At 46.4% G+C, this 20,893-nt stretch overlaps 2 protein-coding genes across 2 annotated transcripts in view; one reads left to right on the top strand and one right to left on the bottom strand.

The window, feature by feature from the left end:
• The window catches only part of iqca1 (IQ motif containing with AAA domain 1), a 23,527-nt gene extending 8,648 nt beyond the window's left edge, over positions 1–14,879 (bottom strand). The window contains 11 exon segments of the mRNA XM_062447596.1: positions 2–55; positions 186–292; positions 5,400–5,475; positions 6,842–6,994; positions 7,096–7,180; positions 8,677–8,879; positions 10,180–10,251; positions 11,676–11,867; positions 12,087–12,206; positions 12,404–12,731; positions 13,796–14,879. Coding sequence (XP_062303580.1) covers positions 2–55; positions 186–292; positions 5,400–5,475; positions 6,842–6,994; positions 7,096–7,180; positions 8,677–8,879; positions 10,180–10,251; positions 11,676–11,867; positions 12,087–12,206; positions 12,404–12,731; positions 13,796–13,806 — 1,401 coding nt within the window. The 5' untranslated portion in view covers positions 13,807–14,879.
• Positions 14,880–16,807: 1,928 nt separating this feature from the next.
• ackr3b (atypical chemokine receptor 3b) lies at positions 16,808–20,594 on the top strand. The gene has a single exon (XM_062446890.1). The coding sequence runs from the start codon at positions 17,512–17,514 to the stop codon at positions 19,072–19,074; it is 1,563 nt and encodes a 520-aa protein (XP_062302874.1). The 5' UTR covers positions 16,808–17,511; the 3' UTR covers positions 19,075–20,594.
• The last annotated feature ends 299 nt before the right edge of the window (positions 20,595–20,893 follow it).

Consider the following 20,893-nt stretch of genomic DNA (forward strand, 5'->3'; position numbering starts at 1 on the left):
CCCGGTCGACAGCCAGCTTGAGATTCTTCAGTTCCTGTCTCATCAGCTCGTCCACCTAGCAAGAGAGATAAACACGCGCGCGCTGGAACCTTCATCTCGTCAGCACAAAACCAACTCGCCGATGTTCAGAAGCTGCACTGCAGGTGAGAAGGATGCCAACGTTTGCCAACGTTCCACTCTCTCACCTGAACTCTGACCTCCTCTTCCACCTCCAGGCGCTTTTCCTCGCGCACCAACTGGGCATCAAAACGCTGCAGGAAGTTCTGTCTCTCATCACGTCCCTGCCAAACATCTACACACACACACACACACACACACACACACACACACACACACACACACACACACACACACACACACACACACACACACAAAGACACAACCCCATCCATCACTGACGGTAGAGTTTGAGAAGGTCAGTCAGAGCTTTGTGAAGGGTAAACAGATTGACTGCAGGCTGGCTAAAGGGCTGGGATTCCCCAGTCACCGAGCCAGCGAGAGGGAAGTGCAGGTGGAGGGACTAACACGCAGCTTATTGTCCCTCTGAGTGGCTCTCAGGGGCCACTTCCTAGAAGGAAGCCTAAACTTCCTGTGTACAGCTTTCCGTCTGGACGCAAGCAGGAAGTGTGGGCATAGAGCCAGGTAGGTCCTTCTAGAACAAGGCAGGTGGGCTCTGATCTCTCACAACAGAAGACTTATTGTGAACAAAGAAAAAGGAAAATATAGGAACAGCTGATGGCCCACAAAGAGTAAGTGACCCTGACTGGCCTCTCTCTACTACAACATGTCTGGTTACCTTACAGTGTATCCTAAACAACAGCCTGTAAAAGTAAGCTTCAGATTATTTATTAGTCTTTTTCCTGACCAACGTGTCAGTGTATGAAACAGAGCTTGATCTCATGTCATCACTGGCATCCGGATGGTTCTTCTTGACGGCTTAATCCTGGGATAAACCCCTGTCAAGTTCAGGCAGGGGTCAAAGGGCATTGGTTTAACAGCTTGGGCTGGTGGCACCTCCGAACACGCGTCTGTCTTTGAAATGGGATCTGCTGGAAAGGTCAGGGGTCAACTTCTCCTCCACAAGGCCCCCATTTTAAAGCCCCCCCACCTCATTTCAAAACACCCCCCAGGTAATCTGATACACATAATTACTTTCTCTAGTTATGCGTTATCCAACAGCCCCCCCCCACCCCAAACTCAAGTTGTTTGTTTAAATAAAGCATCCATTCTGTTGCTATGAAAACAGAGGCCTTTGAAGAGAGATAGAGAAAAAATAAGAGAGAGAGCGAAAGAGAGAGAGAAGAAAGAAAGAAAGAGAGATAGAGAGAGAGAGGGGAGAGAGAGAGAAAGAGAGATAGAGAGAGAGAGGGGGGAGAGAGAGAGAGAGAAAAAAAGAAATAGAGTCAGAGCAATGTTGTTGGAGATAGAGAGCAAAGACAGTTGAGTTGCCTTTTAAGTGCTTTTATTTGACTTTAAGAGCACCGAATTATATCAAGTTTGCGTAAGAAAAAGCCAGTTGAGATTATAAATGGCGTGTCAATCAGTTCCATCTCACCCGACTGGCAACCTTACCAGCTCTCGTTTGAAGAGTTCCACACTGAGACCACACACACACACATCTGCAACAAAAGGCTCTGTCAGCGGTCTCGTTTCGGCTATGTATCACCTGGTTTGTGAACAACCAGCGCTCCAAATGAAGCATGGTCAGCAGTGTTCTCTTTGCCAAGGCTACCTACACAGTATCTGCTTCCAATACACCAAGCCATTTGTATGCTGGAGCACGCTTTGCAGCCTGCGCTTTCTTCCTCTCTTTTCCCCGCCGGGCTGGGAAGAAAAAGACTTGTTTTGTCCCAAGCTGCAGGCAGGAAGAGCAATTCCAGGGGTAAAAAAGCTCTTCCTATCGCACGGACCGGAGGGCAGGAAATTGAAATTAAATCCACGGGTCGCATGCAGGCAGCGCTCCGTGACGCTGGCATGGCACACAGGAAGGGAGAGCAATCACAGGTCCCAGGTCAACAGCTCCACAGCCCAGCTGGGGTGGGGAGATGGACGGGGGGGGATGGGGGGGATAGGGGAAGACAAGGAAAAAAGGAAAAACGCAACAAGGACGCAAAACAAAACACCGGGAGCACAATGCCTGCGACCCCCTCCACGTGGGAAACTTCAGAGTGCGAGCGACGGGAACCTCAAACGGCCCCGGTCCGACGGCCTCCTCGACCGACACGCGCTCTCACTGGAACCCCGCTCGCCCCGGATTCGCTCGCCGCAAACGTGGGATTCACCTTCACGCTTCATCTCGTCCAAATAAACCTAACGAGCAATCATTTTCCAATTAGAGACACCTGATAAAACAGAGGCCCATGAGTGGGATTACTAAACCGATGGCCCCTCAGACGGACGGCTGTTTGTTTTTCCATGAAAGCGTCGACGGCCAGGATGTTTGACATGGGTTTAAGCGAACGTCCAGAACACTGAGGACGTTATCGATGGCCGTCTTGTGATCCTTAATGCCGAGGGTTGAGAAAAGGAGGATGAATGGGGGGGGGGGCAGAAGATGGAGGAGAGCATCCAGCTGTGTTGAGTTACGTCCTGTCCATCCTTACACAAGGCTTATTACTGGGAGCTTCAGAGAGGAGGGGTGGGGGGGAGGTCAGACCTAATAAAAACGACAAATCCATCATCCCTTTTCATATGAAACGTCCAGACGGCGGGCTTAGTGACCAGGGCCAGGTGGGGTAACGAGCCCCCCCCCCCCATGCCAATCGCCACGGCAGCCGCCGTCCCGTCAATAACTCAACGGACGTTCCTGAGGTGTGGTGTGGAGCGAAGGCGCCGTGGTCTGGCCTTCATTAGGGCTCAAAGGCTGCTTCTGTCAGGAATGTAACCCCCCGAGCTCCAGGTTGTGTTGGTTGACGTTGTGAGACGAATCATAACGAGCAGAGAAATTAAACAGCTTTGACTCGGCATATAATTGCTTCCTGCTAACTCGCAGCTGCAGCGTGACTTGTTGTTTTTTCAACCTCTCCTTCACTCTCTCTTTCAGCCGAAGTGGAAGGTAAAACAGGGCAGGGCCAGATAGGAGAGTTTCATTAAAACTGGCTTTAGGTGAAATCACAGTGTATTCTTTGGTAACTGGGCACGAATGCTCACTGAAGCATATTGGTTATTAAGTGAGTTAGGGTTAGGGTAACATAAATGTTCTCGAGTGCTATTGATTGATATTTATTTAGTTTTTTTTTTTTTCGTAGCGGGAAATGTTTCATGGGTCGTATCTATATCCGCCATTCCGTATTCAACAGGATGTTGGAGTGCTTTACTCATTCACTCCCATTGTCCCAGGAATTAGGAAGCTGATAAACAGCTGGGAAAGGAAGACATTTGACCCTGTCATTAATCTATCCACTGTCCACTCTATCCTCAGTCAGTGAGCCGTCTTCCAAGAATCACACTCGTTCAAGGAGCAGCAATCATGGGAAAATTGGACTGAATTCTATTTCCAGTCTGATTGCATACCAATTACATGGATTGGATATGCACTCTGCCTCTTCAACAACTGGGAACTCAGAGAGGTTTGACCCCAACTTTGTTCTCCAAAGTTCATATGATGTTTACGCTACCGCTGCCCAAATTCATCTTTGAGTGACAGACATGTCCAATCTCAGCTTGGGTTATCGATGCTTGGAGTCGCCATTACTCCCAAACGACGTTTGTTGTTTCGGAGCCACCCTCGAAGACCTTTCCGGACAGGCAGGGGAGAGCAGTGCTGTGACTGGCTGTGCATACTTCCAGCTGTGATTTGTGGGTGTTTGCACAGGGAGACCAAGGGTCCACAAAACAGTCAAGCTGTAAAGCACATGCCCGCCCGCCCGCCCGCCCTCCCCACACACACACACACACACACACACACATTAGAACCTCCTCCTCCAATTCCAGCTCCTCCTTCTCAGGTGACAGGGTCAGATAAGGGAAAATGACGGAAAGGAAGGAGGGAGACGTGGAGGGAGAGGGTGGGGTGATAGGGCGGAGGGGGACAGGGCGGGTGGTGATGGAGTGATAAGACCCAGGACGTGGCGGACGACTCCCCGGGGCATTCCGCCCCGACTGGGACTGGGCCTGTCGGGTTGTGGGGAGGTTGCCGAGAGCGTTGCGGGACGGTTCCCTGACTGTCACCCCAGAGGAAGACGGATGAGTCGGGCTGGGGAAGGGTGCAGCTACTCCTGGTTGTTTGACCTGGATCTTTCAGCAGCTCGGCCTGATCCCATTTCTCTACCTTGTCTCTCACTGAGGGAGTAACCTGGAGTGAACACAGACTTTATAGGTCTACATTCCGTTGAAACCCTTCCAGAGCAAGTACAAAACTAAGTACAGGGTTTGTAGCCATCCAAAGGCCCGGAACTGCTTTACTTCTGAGTGAAACTGCACACAAAACAATACGAGGTTGACATAGGGGAAAGAAATAACATTAGTTCCACAGGAGGCTTCAAGTCCAACTGCTCCCCATGGAATGTTCTACAGTAAAGGTCAAGAGCTGGGTTTGGATAAGACTAGACCTCTGCACACGTCTGCCCACGGGTCACTGCCACACAGAGGCCAGGCCGCGCTGCCTCACTTCCTGTCTGAGGGCTCCTCCCGCTGGGAAACAGGAAGGAGAGTGGTGGCCATTTGCAAGCCTGTCACAAGGGGAGATTGATTTATCGTCCCAGAGAGCCTCTTTAGCCTGCACACCCATCCTGGCCGAGACACAGGCGGGAGAAGGCTTGAAGCTCACACACTTAGCATTCCTCAAGAAAGATTATCTGCCTGGAATTGAGAGGTGTCCCATGGTGGGGGTTTTGAATTCAAATCCAAGACAGGCATCCAAATCAATCCACGAGGGACCCTATCCCAGCCACTAGAGGGCCCCTTGACTGGACGTAAACCCTCCAGCCGGCCCTGAAGACGGGCCCGCGGAGAGGCAGACCTGCTAGTCGATAGAAGATATGGGTATGGCAACCAACAGATACAGTATGGACGAACACAATGGGAGGAAGGTTGCAGATTAAACCTTATCAGGTTGACAGACAACAGGAGTGGGATCTGGAATGCACTCTGTCTCTCCTGCACCGTTGATGGATTCCCAACGTATCCTCTTCATTTTTATTAAATCAATGTCAAACTTTATTTTGAGACTTTTTCCCAGAAAATGAAAGAGTGAGCACACACACAATATGGTCACTAAATACTATAAATAAACAACAAAAATAAATCATTTTGAGTCTCAAAATACAGTATAACATTGATGCTATAAAAGTGCGTGGAGCATATGGTGTGTGTGGCGTGCAGCGATACCCATACCTCCCAGAGAGACAGCATGGTGGAATGTGTGTTACTTTCTACCTCTTTCTAATCTTTTTATTCACCTTTATACATCTTGGCTCCTTCCACGACTGTTGGAAGAAAACAGCTTGGGGGCATTTTCCAACCTTTCTCTTCCTCCTAAAAAAAAAAAAAAAAAAAAAAGACAAAACCACAATTAGAAATCGTCATAGTGATAAATCCTAAACAGGTGTTTCAGGAAAGAACATTTTTTACTGGTAATTCGTCTACCGTGATGCTCCTGTGGGATCTCCTGCTTCCATTTAAAATATGACGCCTAATAGCTTAGCAAGACAGAGCGAGGGAAGGGCTTTTCAGTTCCTGTTTTTTACGTTTTAATACAAGGGTCCTGGGTCAGTCTATGGCTAATTTAGTAGAGAGACACTGATTCTGTGGGAGTTCAAAGCTGCTCCGGTCAGGACCGGTTCTCCACTGTGCTGTGGCACCGGGTCAAATCCTGCAGCCATCAATGATGATGTGAACACACAGCAGGAGGACTAGAGAGAGACTGTGAGTGTGATTTATGAAACAATATGTTGTTCTGCCTCACAGTCAGAGGTACAACTTTTAACATTCATTTACTTTACAACACACACACACACACACACACACACACACACACACACACACACACACACACACACACAGGCACAGGCACACACACACACCTGCACAAAATGTAATCATTAAGGAGATTTCACGTCCCTACTCCTTTTTATCACACTGTTGATATGTAATGGTCCCCTCTAAAGATGGAAAAATCCATTTGAAAATATGAAGAGATTTTAAGTGCTCCACATTACACTTTAAATGGTGTATGACGCTGCTCAGGGTGCAAGGCAAGCCACTTCCTGGTGGGAAAGGCAGGCATGATCAACATTTCAGTTGTTCAAACAAGGTTGGGAAAACACAGGAGGCCCTAATTGAGATGTCACATGCCAGATAGGGCTGCAGGTCACAGCTGTCAATCACCAGGCTCTAGAGTTACACCAGTATCTGTCAACAACGCTAGCCTAACCCTGCCAAAAAAACATTATCCAACTAAATTGTTTCACCCAATAGTCATTGTTCTACTATATGAAACAGCTGACTACTAACTGAGAAAGCTGCATCTTGAGGTGGGATTCAGCGTTGTTCTAAACTCTGCAGGGAGTGTTAGGAAAAGCAGAAGTAAGGATTTCGGAAGCCTTGGTGTTAATGGCTCATTTAAGGAATGTTTGAGTGCTCTCCTGGAGAACGTTTTTGGTGGGTAGATAATAAATATGTCCATGGTTTCAACCCCTCTCTCCCTCTATCTCAGTCATCCGAAAACACAGATAAACCTCATTTCTCATTTGGAGTACCATTCAGTAGAGCACGAGCAGTTCCTGGACTGAATGCGAAAAACTTAACTGTTCCTATCTCTACGATTTGTTTTGTTATTTTGGCTTGAGGAAATGATTGAGTGTTCTGTGTAGCCAACCGCTCAGAATGTTCCTGAACAAACCTCTTTGTCGTCTATGCCCTTCTTCCCTTTGGACTTTCCCTTCTTGTCTTTCTTCTTCTCCTTCCGTTCCTTCCCAGACTTCTTGTCTTTCTTTCCTTTGCTTTTCCTCTTCTTCTCCCTCTCCTCCTCTTTTGCTGCTAGCTCTGCAGCCACCTGTTTAAGGTGAGGGGAGACAACATACAGTAACCATCCAGGGAGGACATCACGAACAAGAAAGTAAATACAAAAGATGAGAAAGAGAACGGGAGTTTGACCTGTTCCGGTGTTTTCTGAGCAAATATGGACGCTGATCCCCCGTCCTCAGTGTTTGGGAAGTCAGGGAACCTGCCAGTAGCGTCTCTGTGGTGAGAGAGAGAGACCACGCTAGTCAATTCATCATGAATGTGCTTTAATGTCATTTATTCTTCTTTAAGTCTTTGGGAAAGTCTGTTTTGAATACTAGGTCAACTGACTGAATAAAAAAAATAACAAATAAAAAGCGTTACCACCAATAGGTGTTTTATGGTGTACCTGGCACCTTTTAGAATGGTATTTTGTGTCATGGAAAAACCTTCCTTACTTACATACAATACACTATCTAATACACTTTGAAAAAACACACACGTCCCCCTGCCATTCCAACAGCCCACCCAACTCCAAGTTCTCATCTTATTTTAACACCACCCCAGCATTCAGAGGCTTTGCTAATCGTGGTGGTCTCCTCGGGGCCAGGAAGCCCTTGGATTCTCATCAGGGTCTGGGAGGAAGCTCCACTGGCGGTGGGTCTGCGAACCCCGGAGGGTGGGTCTCTTTATCCATCACGGTGCTTATGTTATTGTCAGCGTTCCAGCCGGGGTCAGAGCAGAGGGCAGCAGCTCAGAGCGCTGGGACACAGCGAGGGTCAGCGTGTGGGTCTAGAGCTTTGTCTCCCCCCTTATGGGAGCTGTATAGGAGCTGTGCTACTCCCTAGGCACCGGGGCCTGGATGACTTACAACCATTGTCCCCCCTCCCTCTTCTCCTCTAATGGGTAGCACCCACCGGTGGCCAACCATAAATCACCCAGGAATGTGCTAATAGGCCACCTCAGCAGCGATGGGGCCTGACTGAGAAGATCGCCACCGCGCTCATTTCTAGATCTTTCTGTGGTCCTAGTCTAAACACGGGCCCTCCCACTAAGCACTGGGTCTCTCCAGCACACCCAAACACACAACCGGGCTCACTCACGTGCACCCCACCCCTGCCTAACCACATACAGACACACACCCACACACACCCACCCACATTGAAACTGTCAAATGAAAGAAACAGACACACAATGACACAGGACTGTTTGGTCGCCTCCTCTGTACAGGCGTAAAAGAATAGGAAGAATCGGAAGGATGAAAGGGGCTTTTTGCTGACAGCTGCTCCATTGCAGCAGGGCCACACCAAACTGAGACAGGATCTCAGTCTTTCTCACTCATTGAAATCAGACTTAGAAGAAGCCAAGAGACTGCGCACATAATATGAATGATAGGCCAATTAACTAAGAGGCTGTGCAGAGGAGAACACCAGCGGTGCCTCGGCCCCTCCAGTGAAGGAGATGGATGGAGTCCTAAACTAATGTGCATCATCCCGACCTCGAGCACCGACTTCCCTGGCTGCCTCTCTCTCTCTCTCTCTCTCTCTCTCTCTCTCTCTCTCTCTCTCTCTCTCTCTCTCTCTCTCTCACACTCTCTCACTCTGTCTCCTTCTCCCTCTCTCCCCCTCTCTCTCTCTGTGTCTCTCTCTCTCTCTCTCCCTCTCCCTCTCTCTCCTTCTCCCTCCCTCTCTCTCTCTCCCTCTCTCTCTCTCTCTCTCTCTCTCTCTCTCTCACCTGCATTCAATGAACCACTGGCGTATTTGCTCCTGCAGAGTCTCCCTTATGTCAGGGCCCTCGACGGAGCCCACGGACTCCTTGATGTGGACCAGTGCCCTCTGGTACTCTGCCTCGTGGTCCTCCTGGACCAGCCTGCGAGAGGCCTCCACCTGCTGGGCCTGCAGCAGAGCCATGCTGGGCCCCAGCTGCTCCGGAGGGATCTGGGGACCAGGAGAACACCCAGGACCAGCTCAAACAGGACAGAATGTTCCTCTACAAGATTACATTCACCATGTGCAAAACAGTTTTTTTCTTAATTGCGAAGATACTTTTCCTAAAAATGGGATACACTCGATCGAAGTAATAACCGAGCCAAAGTAAAACAGTGTTTTGGTTGTTGTGCAGAACAGCAAGTCATTTTCACACACTGCACATGCTGAAGCTCCTTTCCCGAATAAGCAAATCAAGTAAAAAACAAAAAACATTTAGGTCTCAACTGATACAAATCACTCCCATAACTGTGAACCTCCTCTAACTGTGTGCAAAATGTCTTTGTTCAAGCAGCAAATGTTGATTCATGCATAACAGGTGCACGTTGTAATGCACCATGCAGGACGACGTTTCCCACAGCATTGCTAAGGATGACACCCAGAGTCAAGCTGATGAAAACATGTGGCTGGATCAAGAAGGATGAATGTTCTGAATGTGGTGTATTTCAGTTGACATGTTATTTTCTTAGCTACTATAAACTAGCCTATAAAAAAGTATTTTGTTACTGGATATTCGTGGCCATTTGACTATTAATTTTGCTAGGATAATCTTTGGTAAAATTCCGTAATATTAGGACAAATGAAATACAGTCTGATCTGTATTGTCTACTTTTCTGTCATGGTATGAACTATAATTACAGCATCAACAAATGGCACAGGCATCTTAAAGAGGATTAAAATATGTTAGGGTGTATTGATAGTTTAGTATTTATTGAGTCATTTAGTGGGTGTAATTATTGATAGTAAAAGCTTGTCATTAGATGTCTTATGTTTTATGTTTTGATGAAAGAAGTTGATTTTGTTTAACTTTTTTGGTTTGAGTGTAAACTGTTTTCAATTTAAAGTGAATTATTTTGGAAAAATTAACTCAAGAAAAAAGGAAACGAATGCAGACCATTGACTGCTGTGAGGGATGTGAGTTAAAGGACACAGAGAGAACAAGGACAAGGTGTTCTTAGCATTTTAAGATCAGAAAATAGGCGTGAAAAAAAGTCTGTTTAGTCACATACTGGTTCACATGAAATGACTCAAAGCAATAAATGAAAGGTTATTTTCAAAGACAAGATATGGGTGTGCACAATTACTTGTACCCAGGCACATGATCAGTTTGGAAAACTGTTACTATACAAAAGCTTATTCATCACCTGGATAAGCCTGACAATATAACTTGTTTATAGTTCACAAACACACACACACACGCGCGCACACACACACACCCACACACCCTGGTACAGGGAAGCAGGGCACGCACCATTCCCAGGAAGATCATCTCCTCTAGACGCTCCTGCTTGGTCCTCTTCCTGGTGCTGTAGCCCAGCCACACCTACAACACAACACAGGAGGGGTCACCTGGGGCCTGGTGTGTGTCTGGGGGAGTGAGTCTGTGTGTGTGTGTGTGTGTGTGTGTGTGAGAGACAAAGAATCAAAAGAAAGAGAAAGAGAATATGTGCCCATGTTCCTGTGTCTAAAGAGTGACTGTTTGTGTGTGTGTGTGTGTGTGTGTGTGTGTGTGTGTGTGTGTGTGCGTGTTAGTTGGTGGCAACACTTGGGAGACAGGGTTGAGGATAACATCTGACAGACTTGTCTTTAACAGAAGGTGAGACCTTGCTTGGCTGTGATATCTCCTCTCTCGCCTGTAATCAAAACACAACGCTCTGTTTCTGTTAAGGTATGCAGCTCAAAGCTACAATTGTCATGATTCTGACAAACTGTTGACTGAAGTTTTGGAACTGAACACATACGAAAAAACGATTTGCGCTGCTGTCTTCAACAGAAATATTCAACTGAATACAAGATAACAGTGTAAATCTTACTTGAACTGTGCTGAACAACTGTGCCTAGACTTAATGATTAAGACTGAACCAGCAGTTTCATCTACACAGCGGTCTGAGAAGTTGATTCATGGTTTTAATATGGTAACAGGGGTTGCAATCCATCCCCTCGTCTTGTCTTCACCCAAAAGGCCTATTGATGAATAGCACTAAATCATGCAGCAAACTGAAAGCACAACTTACATTACAGAGTTACATTTGGACTCCCTCCCAGTCTAAATCAATGGCAGTAATGCTTTGCATTGAGATATTGAGCTGAATGCGGGCTCTACTGTAGTCGCAGAGCGGTACAATTGTTAGTTTCAGCAAAATCTTAACACAATGTCGCCTCTGTTGGGGAATTATTTGGTCCATAACCATAACCACAACACTGTCCACTCTCTTGACGTCAATATGCTAGAGGATCGGATGACGAGATTAGCAAGGTCATGAAAACGAATACCCCAAATCCTGACTTACTTTCCTCCGCTCTGTCATCGCACAAGTGCTAACCTTCCCTGGGCGAACAAAGGCCCTCGGCACATTGCTTTCACAGTGGAATCGGGTGTACTTCTTATGGCTCGGCGGGATCCGATGGCAATTATAATATCTTTTGTGTGTTCGTGTCATGGTGAGGGTGACAGGAGGCCCCGGTTATACTGACCTCAACTGGACCGGTCGTGTTCAGGTCATGTTTTGGGTGAGCCCTGATCTGGCTGGAGCAATAAGATGATACACAGCCCAGCTTGGAACGCCTACTGTGCTTATGGGTCGCGTTCCATTTGATTAAATAGGAAACAGATGCGTTCACAAACAATATATGAATGCAATATCCCTTCAATTTGCCTTCATATTTGACTTTATTCCCAGTCGTGAGGGATGGGAGTACCGTGCCCAGTGCTTTTCCCCGTCTACCAGAGGGTAGAGGCTGCTGTACCTTCTGTATGCGAGTGGCGGCCTGGTCCGGGTCCAGGGTAGTGGGGGTGGAGCTCGGTCCCTGGGCGGCCTCCTCCTCCGCCTGACGGATCTCCTTCATGAAGCGAGCCCTGAGGCGTCCCTGGCGTGCCCGCTCAGAAACCTGAAGGACCCTCACGGCCTCCTCCACACACATGGTCTGAAGGGAGACCTCCTGCCGCGTTCAACAGCAGCGATACAGGGCTCACGTTTAATCATTACAGATAGTACAACTGGAATGGAATGAGGTCAACCGTTTTGTTTTTGTTATGTAACGGATGTCAATGGATTTAAATATGTCAATTGGACATTTTAGAACCGTCTACAATATCAGTAAGTCGAATGAAAAAGTGTGACCAAGGTTTCATGTGGATGTGAAGTTTGTGTTACTGACCGACTCCTGTTCCAAATCTCCTCCTTTAGCCAGGACGTGAGCCAGCATCTTCTCTCTGTCCCGGAGAATCCGTATCTTCTCCCTCACAAAGTACTGAGGGATGGGCACCTCCAGGTCCTCCTGAGACACACATCACACATTCACGTCAGGCTCATTTGGTGAGAACGTTCCTCAACGGTGTGCTTAGAGTCAAGAGATGCACTTGTACTTGAAATAACATTCAGAACCTAAGTCTTCGACAAGCCCTCCTACTGCTACCGAGGAACAACTCATTCCGATCTTCTCCCCAGACCGTTCCACCTCCGGGTCCCACTCACAGGTGTCAGTTTGAGGTCCTCCAGCACATCGTCGAAGTAGTGAAACTCCGAGAACTCCAGCTCCACCATCTCGTTCTTCAGCTCCAGCAGACGCCCCATCACGCCGTCCAGCACCTGCCTGACCACGCGACGCTTCTGGGGGTGAACCACCTGGTCGTACACCGCCTCCAGGCTGCGGAAGATCTGGAGGTACTTCAGGTAGAACGTGGCCAGACCCTGGAAGATCTGCAAGCGGTCTTTCTGAGGCCGGGGCACCGTGGAGGGGAACTCGTCCACTAGGAGGTCCTCCAGAGCTACATGGGCTGTAGCCCACATCCTGGCATAGGAGCTGGGCAGAGGAGTGTTCAGATGGTGAAAACACTGACAGGCTTTCTAAGACCCACTAGCTTCTGAGAGTCAAGGCTCTTCCACAGTCTCTCTCAGACCATATCCCTATTACGCTGAAATAAACAGCCATAGCACTGCTAACACTTGCAAAGGGAAAGGACAAACAGGTCATCCAGATGTATTAGGCGTGGGAATACCTTTGTTACATCGGGAAAAGCTATTGCTTTAGTTTGTGTATTGGCAAAAATAAATGCTAAATGTCCCTCACGTCCGCCAATAAACATATTCCCAATCATGCTATCTGCTCTGGATAAGTTGCTGCCTCAGTAAATCACAAAAGACATGATTCACAATGGTGACATCACGCTTCTTTCATATTCGGATGAGTTCTATACTGCTACCCTAAAGGCAATCTCCGTTGCCTGCAGTAATGCTTGTTCAAGGGCTAGCTGTATCAAAGGAGCAGAGAGTGGGTGGGAAGGAAGGAGGAGCAGTGTGGAGGCTGAGGGACCATTTCTTAGGGGACCTCAACAATAAAATGGGAGGGTGTGGGGGACTCAACTAGATACCCAGCTAGTGCCCGGCAACAAAGCCCTGAGTCAAAGAATTTGAAAGCACCATAGAAACTCAGTCAACAAATCACAAAGGTTTCACCTATCAGGAAATGAAGGCTTATTAGTCGTCTGGGAATCATATTTCTCTGAAGGGTGCTTGCAAGCGAAGCTGTGTCATCCCATGAATATACCTGCCTTGATATTTCCTGGTATTTACAGTCCAAAGAACTGCTTTTTCAAGCACCAAGTGGATGCAAGAATGCCTGTCTGTTGTTATGGGAACAGCAACACAGTGCACTTTCTCCCTGTTTCACAACCTGCAGTTCTCGCTTATTACGTTTGAAAGCTGCTGACAATTCAGAATTAATATTACTCTGTGCCCCCGTGGACAGCTATTTTGAAGAAATTGTGTCTTGTGACCAACATCTGGATTTTTCTTTCAGCAGAGGAAAGCATTGAACAGATCAAAGTATACAAAGTAGCAGAGAAAAATTAATTAGATGTATCAAACCTGTGAGACATGTTCTTCGGTTATATACCACCTGTTTCCGATAGATGAATCAAGATGAGTCTCTAGATTTGTAGTCTGTCAGTCTTTACAATGAACTTAATTAAATTAGGAACTTATACACAACTGTGTGCAACAAATCTGTTACTACAAAAACAGATGATTGTTTCATCACTGACTTCCCAATACGCGCTGCAAAAACATTGTAGAGAACAAGATTAGACCCTTTTAGACCAGGTATGTGACAATTGTATTTCATTTGATGCATATGAGATTCAGCTGTCCTAAATATTGTAAAAGCATTTAACGTTTAGCTATCCTGTCCTAATGATGTCCATGCAATCAAATTCTTCTGATTCCGCGGGTCTGACATGTTGTAACCTTCCCATTTTCCATGTAAAGACATGTAAACAAAAACTGCCTCCAATCGATTAAAGTATGTTGCTTTTCTGTGAGCACTCGAGCGTCTAGCAACGGAACGACACGCCTGCGCAATGCACCCACACCCGACAGTTAGATCGCAAAAACGCGAATGTAATAGCCTATAAAGTGCCTTGTCTTTAACTATACACCTCCATGTCACGCTTTTGGACTATCCCAATTCCCTCAGTGTGCAAATAATTGCGTTAGTCGGCCTATCCATGGGCATACGGGTAAGCATAATTTCTAATGGAGATCCGTGCGAATTGAATTGACTAAAGGGGTGCATGTTACCAGCACTCAATTTCAGTGACACCAGTATAATGTAAATTCAATTTGCAATGAAGGCATCAATAGTTTCAAAAGGGCGTCTTTCCTCCGGTGGTCTATGAACACAATGGTGCATTATGAGTGCTATATGATCCGTCATGGTTGCCTGACAAGCTATTCTTCATTAACGAATTTCAGAACGATGAAAGACGAGCAGTTACACCGCAGCACCACCTTTCCTGTTTCTGTAACCCCTCATCAACTTTTGACGAATTAGACGGACGAGCTGCATGGACAAAAGCGTTGAATGACTCAGCATGATTTGTCAAGTTCAACATAGGACATTTTATATAGCTTAGAAATATAGTTCGTAATTGATTTAAGTTGGCCTAGCGTGAACAAATGTATAATGGATAAAGCAGCCATACTTCAGACAGTTGTCGGATGCAATAATTAACTGCTGTTAATATCTCAGCTAAGTAGCCTAGGCTACAACTACTGACAGTGGAAATCCTATGTTTGGCACATCCGCCAAAACCATTGTTTGAAAACGCCTAAACTTCAATGAATCAGATTTCCATTCCAATATGTAGAAGTAGGCGTTGCTCTCAGCGCTGATTTAACAAGTGCAGCAGGACAAAGCAAGCCAGTCTATCGACAGCGCAGGACCGACGGAGAGTTCCTCCGCAACTTGGAGGATAGGACACTTCTCGCATTCGCAACACCAGCTAAAATCATCTGCAGAACATTTACAGAAACGTTTTGTGATACGTGTGGATCATAGAAACTACAAGAAATAGCAAGGCATACTTGTAAGTATCCTATCATTTAAATGTAATTTCTGAACAGCGCAAATCAGCGCAGCTGATTTGTTAAAGCCTAGAAACCTGTATTGAACTTTATCCTGTTTTGGAATTTGCTGTGGTATTTATGGGTCTTTTCGCTAAATAGTAGTGTCATCTGTGTAAAGAATATCAAATCATTATTGTGCCATAGGCTAACTAGGCTTATGCCCTGAAGACGCTTAGTTGTCAGGCGGGCCACATTGTAGGTTCCTGAGTTTCGCTGTAGGTGGTACGAATTAACGGTGGGCTTCAGTTCCATGGGTTTGTTTGCATTCAATGAGATCCTAGATTACACTGTATGTAACTGATAAGGCCAATGATAGCAAGGCGCATCTAATTACTTTTAAAGCATACCCATAATTATGCTTTGTCTTTCAATATCAAACCAGCTAGGCGTCATGTTTTTTCGTGGGTTATAAACACAAACGTAAACTGGTTTAAAACCAGTCAAAAAATATGTTTCTGTAGAGCTGAGGATCTGGTATTGGAATGATGGTTTAGTCATATGGAAAATGGTTACATTGTTTTATAATCTTTTGGCATGTATCTATGGTATGTATCTATTTGTATTTAGTTATTATTTAAAGGGCACACCTAAAACATAAATGTAATAAAAAGAGGGGTGGAACCTTTCTGATTTGTTTCAAGTAATCTATTCCATCACAGTTCTCAGGAACATAGAAACAGGAATTGGGACACACAAATAGAGATGTAGGGGGGAGGGGGGGACACACACACACAGTGTGTTGGGTTTGGCAATATTTGCAATGTTTCTAATGCCCATTAAGCATTTGAAATATCAATATCAATATAATGAATTGAATTGAGAGAGAGAGAGATAGGTAGAGAGAAACTGAAGGAGAAAGATGATATGATCTGTGGAAGAAAGCAATGCAAAGTAGCTGAGTTTCAGTCACGGGTGGGAGAAAGGGGAGGGAGACGACAAAGTCTCACAAAGTGAGAGATATGGAAACTATTCAAAGAAAGAAGGTGAAACAGTACAGTAAAAAAAGATGAGGCGCAAACACAAAGCACAAGCTTGTGACAGTGTACAGAGCAAATAAGCAAGCAAGCAAGAGAGCTACAGGCAGAGGGATGGGGGGGGGGGGCATGTTGGCCGTGTTCTGTGGTGACTGTGGTGGGAGTCGATGTGACAGCACAGGGTGCTCTTTGTGCCCCAGACGGCGTTGGCTGCCCAGAGTGTGGGGATCAGGTGAAGGGGGCTGCTCTCTGCGAGGCAGAGTAAACACAACCAGTTTAGAAGGCACCGGGAGATCCTAATAGGCCACCGCTTTTTACGGTGCCTGGAGATGCGGCTCCACATTTGACGTCATCCTATTCCCTCCATCCTTCCCCCCCCATCCTACTGCCCACTGGGGGCAGTAAAGAAAAGACAGCTTTTGTTTTTATGAAACGTCCCCCCCCCCCCTCCATTTCAGGCTGGTTTAGTCTTTTTTTTTTTCATCTGTCACTGATTTAAGGTTGTCCACTACAGCTGTGTCTACTCATGTTACCCACAATCCTTTTAAAGCTATCTTTCTAACTTTGTTAGGAGAACAAACATATGGCTAATGTTAAGTGCAAATAAATGGTTCAGTTCTTTGACGGTTGCATTGAGCTAATTGGGCAACATTTGTTAAGTATCGTGTATTACTGTATTACTTTGTTTTACACAGTACAGTGGAACATTGTCCATTCAAAAGACACCTCAAAAGGAAATGTAAGCTGTGGAACTGTTTTTTTAATAGTAGACTACTTCTACGTGTCGGAAGTAATATTGTCTCACTCTTGACATCTGCCCCATCTCATCCTGTCAGTTTAACTGCAAGGGGGCTAAATGCGGTGATGGCTATTAAAGAGATTGACCTTTCACATCTCATTACTACTGGACACACACGACCTCTGATGAAGACAGTCATCTCGTGCAGAGTTTGGCCATTTTGCCTTAAGGAATAGCCTGTCCTTTTAGCACGCATCACAACAGACTCTTTCAGTGCACCCTGCTGCAGGATGTGTGAGTGAGGTACTAGAAACACAAGTCGTTTTCTGCTCTGGAATACAAGGGAATCATCAATGACAATGAGATGGATTCACATTTACGATTTAGACAGGTTTAGTTCAGTATTTAGGAGGATCCAAATAGAAATATCACTAATTTTTTATTTAGACATCTGATGTTTTAGCATGTGTATTGAACAGCAGCTGTACGAGCAAAAAAGGCAGTGTGGTAGTCAACTTAATTCCTTTCTGATTACACTCAGATGTAAGAATGAATCTTCTTATGTCCCTAGTCGAATTCTTTGGCAGCGAAAGCCTCAGTTCTGTTTGTTATTGATGTCCTGGGAGGACCTCAGGAGCCATGGGAAATGTCTCTGTTTGGTAAACGAGCGAGAGAGCATTCCTCAAAGCAACACGCTGTCTAACCCCCTGACATCACACCATGCAGCATCTGACATGTTGGAAATGACGCCTGTAGTCTCTTCAAATAAACACCGATTGGTTAACACACTCCTTTTCATCTCCAAGACCTCTTCCCAGGCTTCCTGCGTTTGTGCGCCTTTGAACAGAGCTCTAACCGGCGAACCTTTTCTGCTGTTGCTTTTGTATGTTTCAGCTCAAGCCCCCTTTCGGAAAGCAACCATGAGCGTGAACGCCAACGACCTGAGTGAGCTGATGGAGCTGTGGGAGGAGCTCAACTTCACGGGCGAGCACGACGACAACCTGTCCCACGTGGAGGCGCTGATGTGTCCCGCCGCGTTCAGTCACGACGCCGTCTTCTACACCCTCTCCGTCCTCTACATCTTCATCTTCCTGGTGGGCCTGGCCGCCAACTCCCTCGTGGTCTGGGTGAACGTCCGCTCCGAGAGGAACCGCTACGAAACCCACCTGTACATCCTGAACCTGGCGGTGGCCGACCTGTGCGTGGTGGCCACTCTGCCCGTGTGGGTCAGCTCCCTGCTCCAGAAAGGCCACTGGCCGTTCGGCGAGGCCGTCTGCAAGATCACCCACCTGGTGTTCAGCGTCAACCTCTTCAGTAGCATCTTCTTCCTCACCTGCATGAGCATGGACCGCTACTTGTCCGTGGTGCTCTTTGGAGAATCCTCCAACAGCCGTTTGAGGAGGGTGGTCCGCCAGCTCATCTGCATCCTGGTGTGGGTGCTGGCGCTGGTCGCGTCCCTACCGGATACCTACTTCCTCCAGGCGGTCAAGTCGACCCATTCCGACAGCATCATGTGTCGGCCCGTGTATCCGGTCGACAGCTCCCGCGAGTGGATGGTCGGCATCCAGATGAGCTTCTTCGTCCTGGGCTTCGCCATCCCCTTCCCCATCATCGCCATCTTCTACCTCCTCCTGGCCACGTCGATTCCTTCCGGCGCGGACAACGAGCGGCGGGTCAGCCGGAAGATCATCCTCACCTACATCGTGGTGTTCCTCGTCTGCTGGCTGCCCTACCACGGGGTCCTCCTCATGGACTCGCTGTCGCTGCTGAACGTTCTCCCCTTCAGCTGCCGCCTGGAGAACTTCCTGTTTGTGGCGCTGCACTTCACCCAGTGCTTCTCTCTCCTCCACTGCTGCGTCAACCCGGTCATATACAACTTCATCAACAGGAACTACCGCTACGACCTCATGAAGGCCTTCATCTTCAAGTACTCCACCAAGACGGGCCTGGCCAAGCTCATCGACACCTCGCGGGTCTCTGAGACCGAGTACTCGGCTGTGGCCGTGGAGAACCACTCCCAGTTGTGAGGGGTGGTGTCACGATATGGCTTACTCACGGAAGAGACTCTACCAAAGCCCCACCAAGCTTGAAAACGCCACTTCTCCCGTGCGTACTTTGCACTGCAGAATCAGTTTATGAGGCACTGTAAAACACAATGACCAAACCAATATCTGTAGGTCTGCATTTCTCTTTGTTATTTTATACTGGTATTCCCCTTATCTGAGTCCTGTCAGATGTAGTAACAAGCCCGTTCATTTGTACTTTATTTTTCAAAGCACTTCAACTGAACTAGAGACTGGGTGTCACCTAATCTGATGGGTTTATGACAACATAAACACTCTCACACACACACACACACACACATATACACACATATACACACTTCCCCCAGACGGAGCCAGAGGGAAAGACTAGAAGCTCTCTAAGTCTGTGTTTATCTGAGTTTGCTGTTGTCAGTTGCTCAGATTCCATCACACTTGAGCTAATAGGACAGACAGAAGAGCCAGACATTCTCCCAGGTTTTACAGGTCTAGAAAAGGGTTTACACTCGATTCTAACCTGAGGGAAGCTGACAAAGTATTTGACTCTGTGAGGAAGGTTTTAGCAGTTTGACCTGCTCTGTGTTTACAGGGAAGTGTGGAATGTCAAAGGGAACAGTGAATGAAGGAGACAAGACTCGAGAGATTACTAGCAGGACTATACGGCCTAATTTTGTTCAGTTGTACAGAAAGTAAATACTGTGTGTATTTTATGTTTATTAGCTGTACTGCTTCTGTACGCTTTTGTAAAGGAGGGTTCAGTTTTGACGGTCTGGCTTCTGCCGGATTCAGACGCAACAGACAAGTTTGGATAAAACCGTTTTGAGCAGTTTCAGAGAGTTTTGTTGTGTTGTTTCTGTTTGGAACTGGAATTGTCATAATTCACCCTTTTACATTTGACCCCCCACAGTATGGACATTCTAAAAGTGGTTCTTGAATGTTCCATCTGAATATTCCTTTATAGGTTAAGGCTATCCCATGTTGCATTGTACTGTATAATGAAGGTTCATAGTTCACATTCAAATTCAATTGGAAACAGAAATTGTATATATTTTGTAAATATCATATTTATATCTCTTTAACTGTACTGTATGTGCATTTACTTGTAAAGTTTGTATATGGCATACAAATGCATCTGCTATCAATACTGTACTTTTATACCAAACAATTCAGATACTGAATCAATGAAAGTGTGCTTTGTGAGTGGGGTTAACAATGTTTATAATATTTCAATATATAATATTCTATTATATAATAGTCTATTATAAACATGTGAGACTGTATAATGTTCTGTATGTTAGACATTTTGCAAACATTTATATTTTTCTTAAAAGAAATCAATGGCTGCTCAATTGTAAAATGCTAGATAAAAGACAACGCAAATGTACAAATTTGTAATGCTGCCAAGACACATTTCTTTATATACTCTTAAGAAAGACTTTTCTGTAAGTTGGTTGATGTCTGCCAATGCTGTTGTTCAAATAAATACAATAATGTCTAAAACTATACGAAGAGAGTTTTGAAAGTGTGTGTGTGCGTGCGACGACAGTGGTGAGCACATAGTGTGCATGCGTCTCTTGACAACGAGAGAGACGTAGTGCGTGGGAACGTGCAATGTTCTCTTGTAGAACAAAGTCATTCCCCTGTCCATCTTGTTCCACCAAAACAAGGGGCAGAGCATGAGTAATCAGAACCAACTGCGTGGCAGGGGCTCTTCCCGGTAGTTAGGGCTTTGTAGATGAAGAGGAAAGCCAGGTGTGCAACAGTCAGTTCAAAGTGTCAGTGAGAGACCTCATACGTCTCACCC

Source organism: Osmerus eperlanus, chromosome 21 (genome assembly GCF_963692335.1).
Source record: "Osmerus eperlanus chromosome 21, fOsmEpe2.1, whole genome shotgun sequence".
Classification (NCBI taxonomy): domain Eukaryota; kingdom Metazoa; phylum Chordata; class Actinopteri; order Osmeriformes; family Osmeridae; genus Osmerus; species Osmerus eperlanus.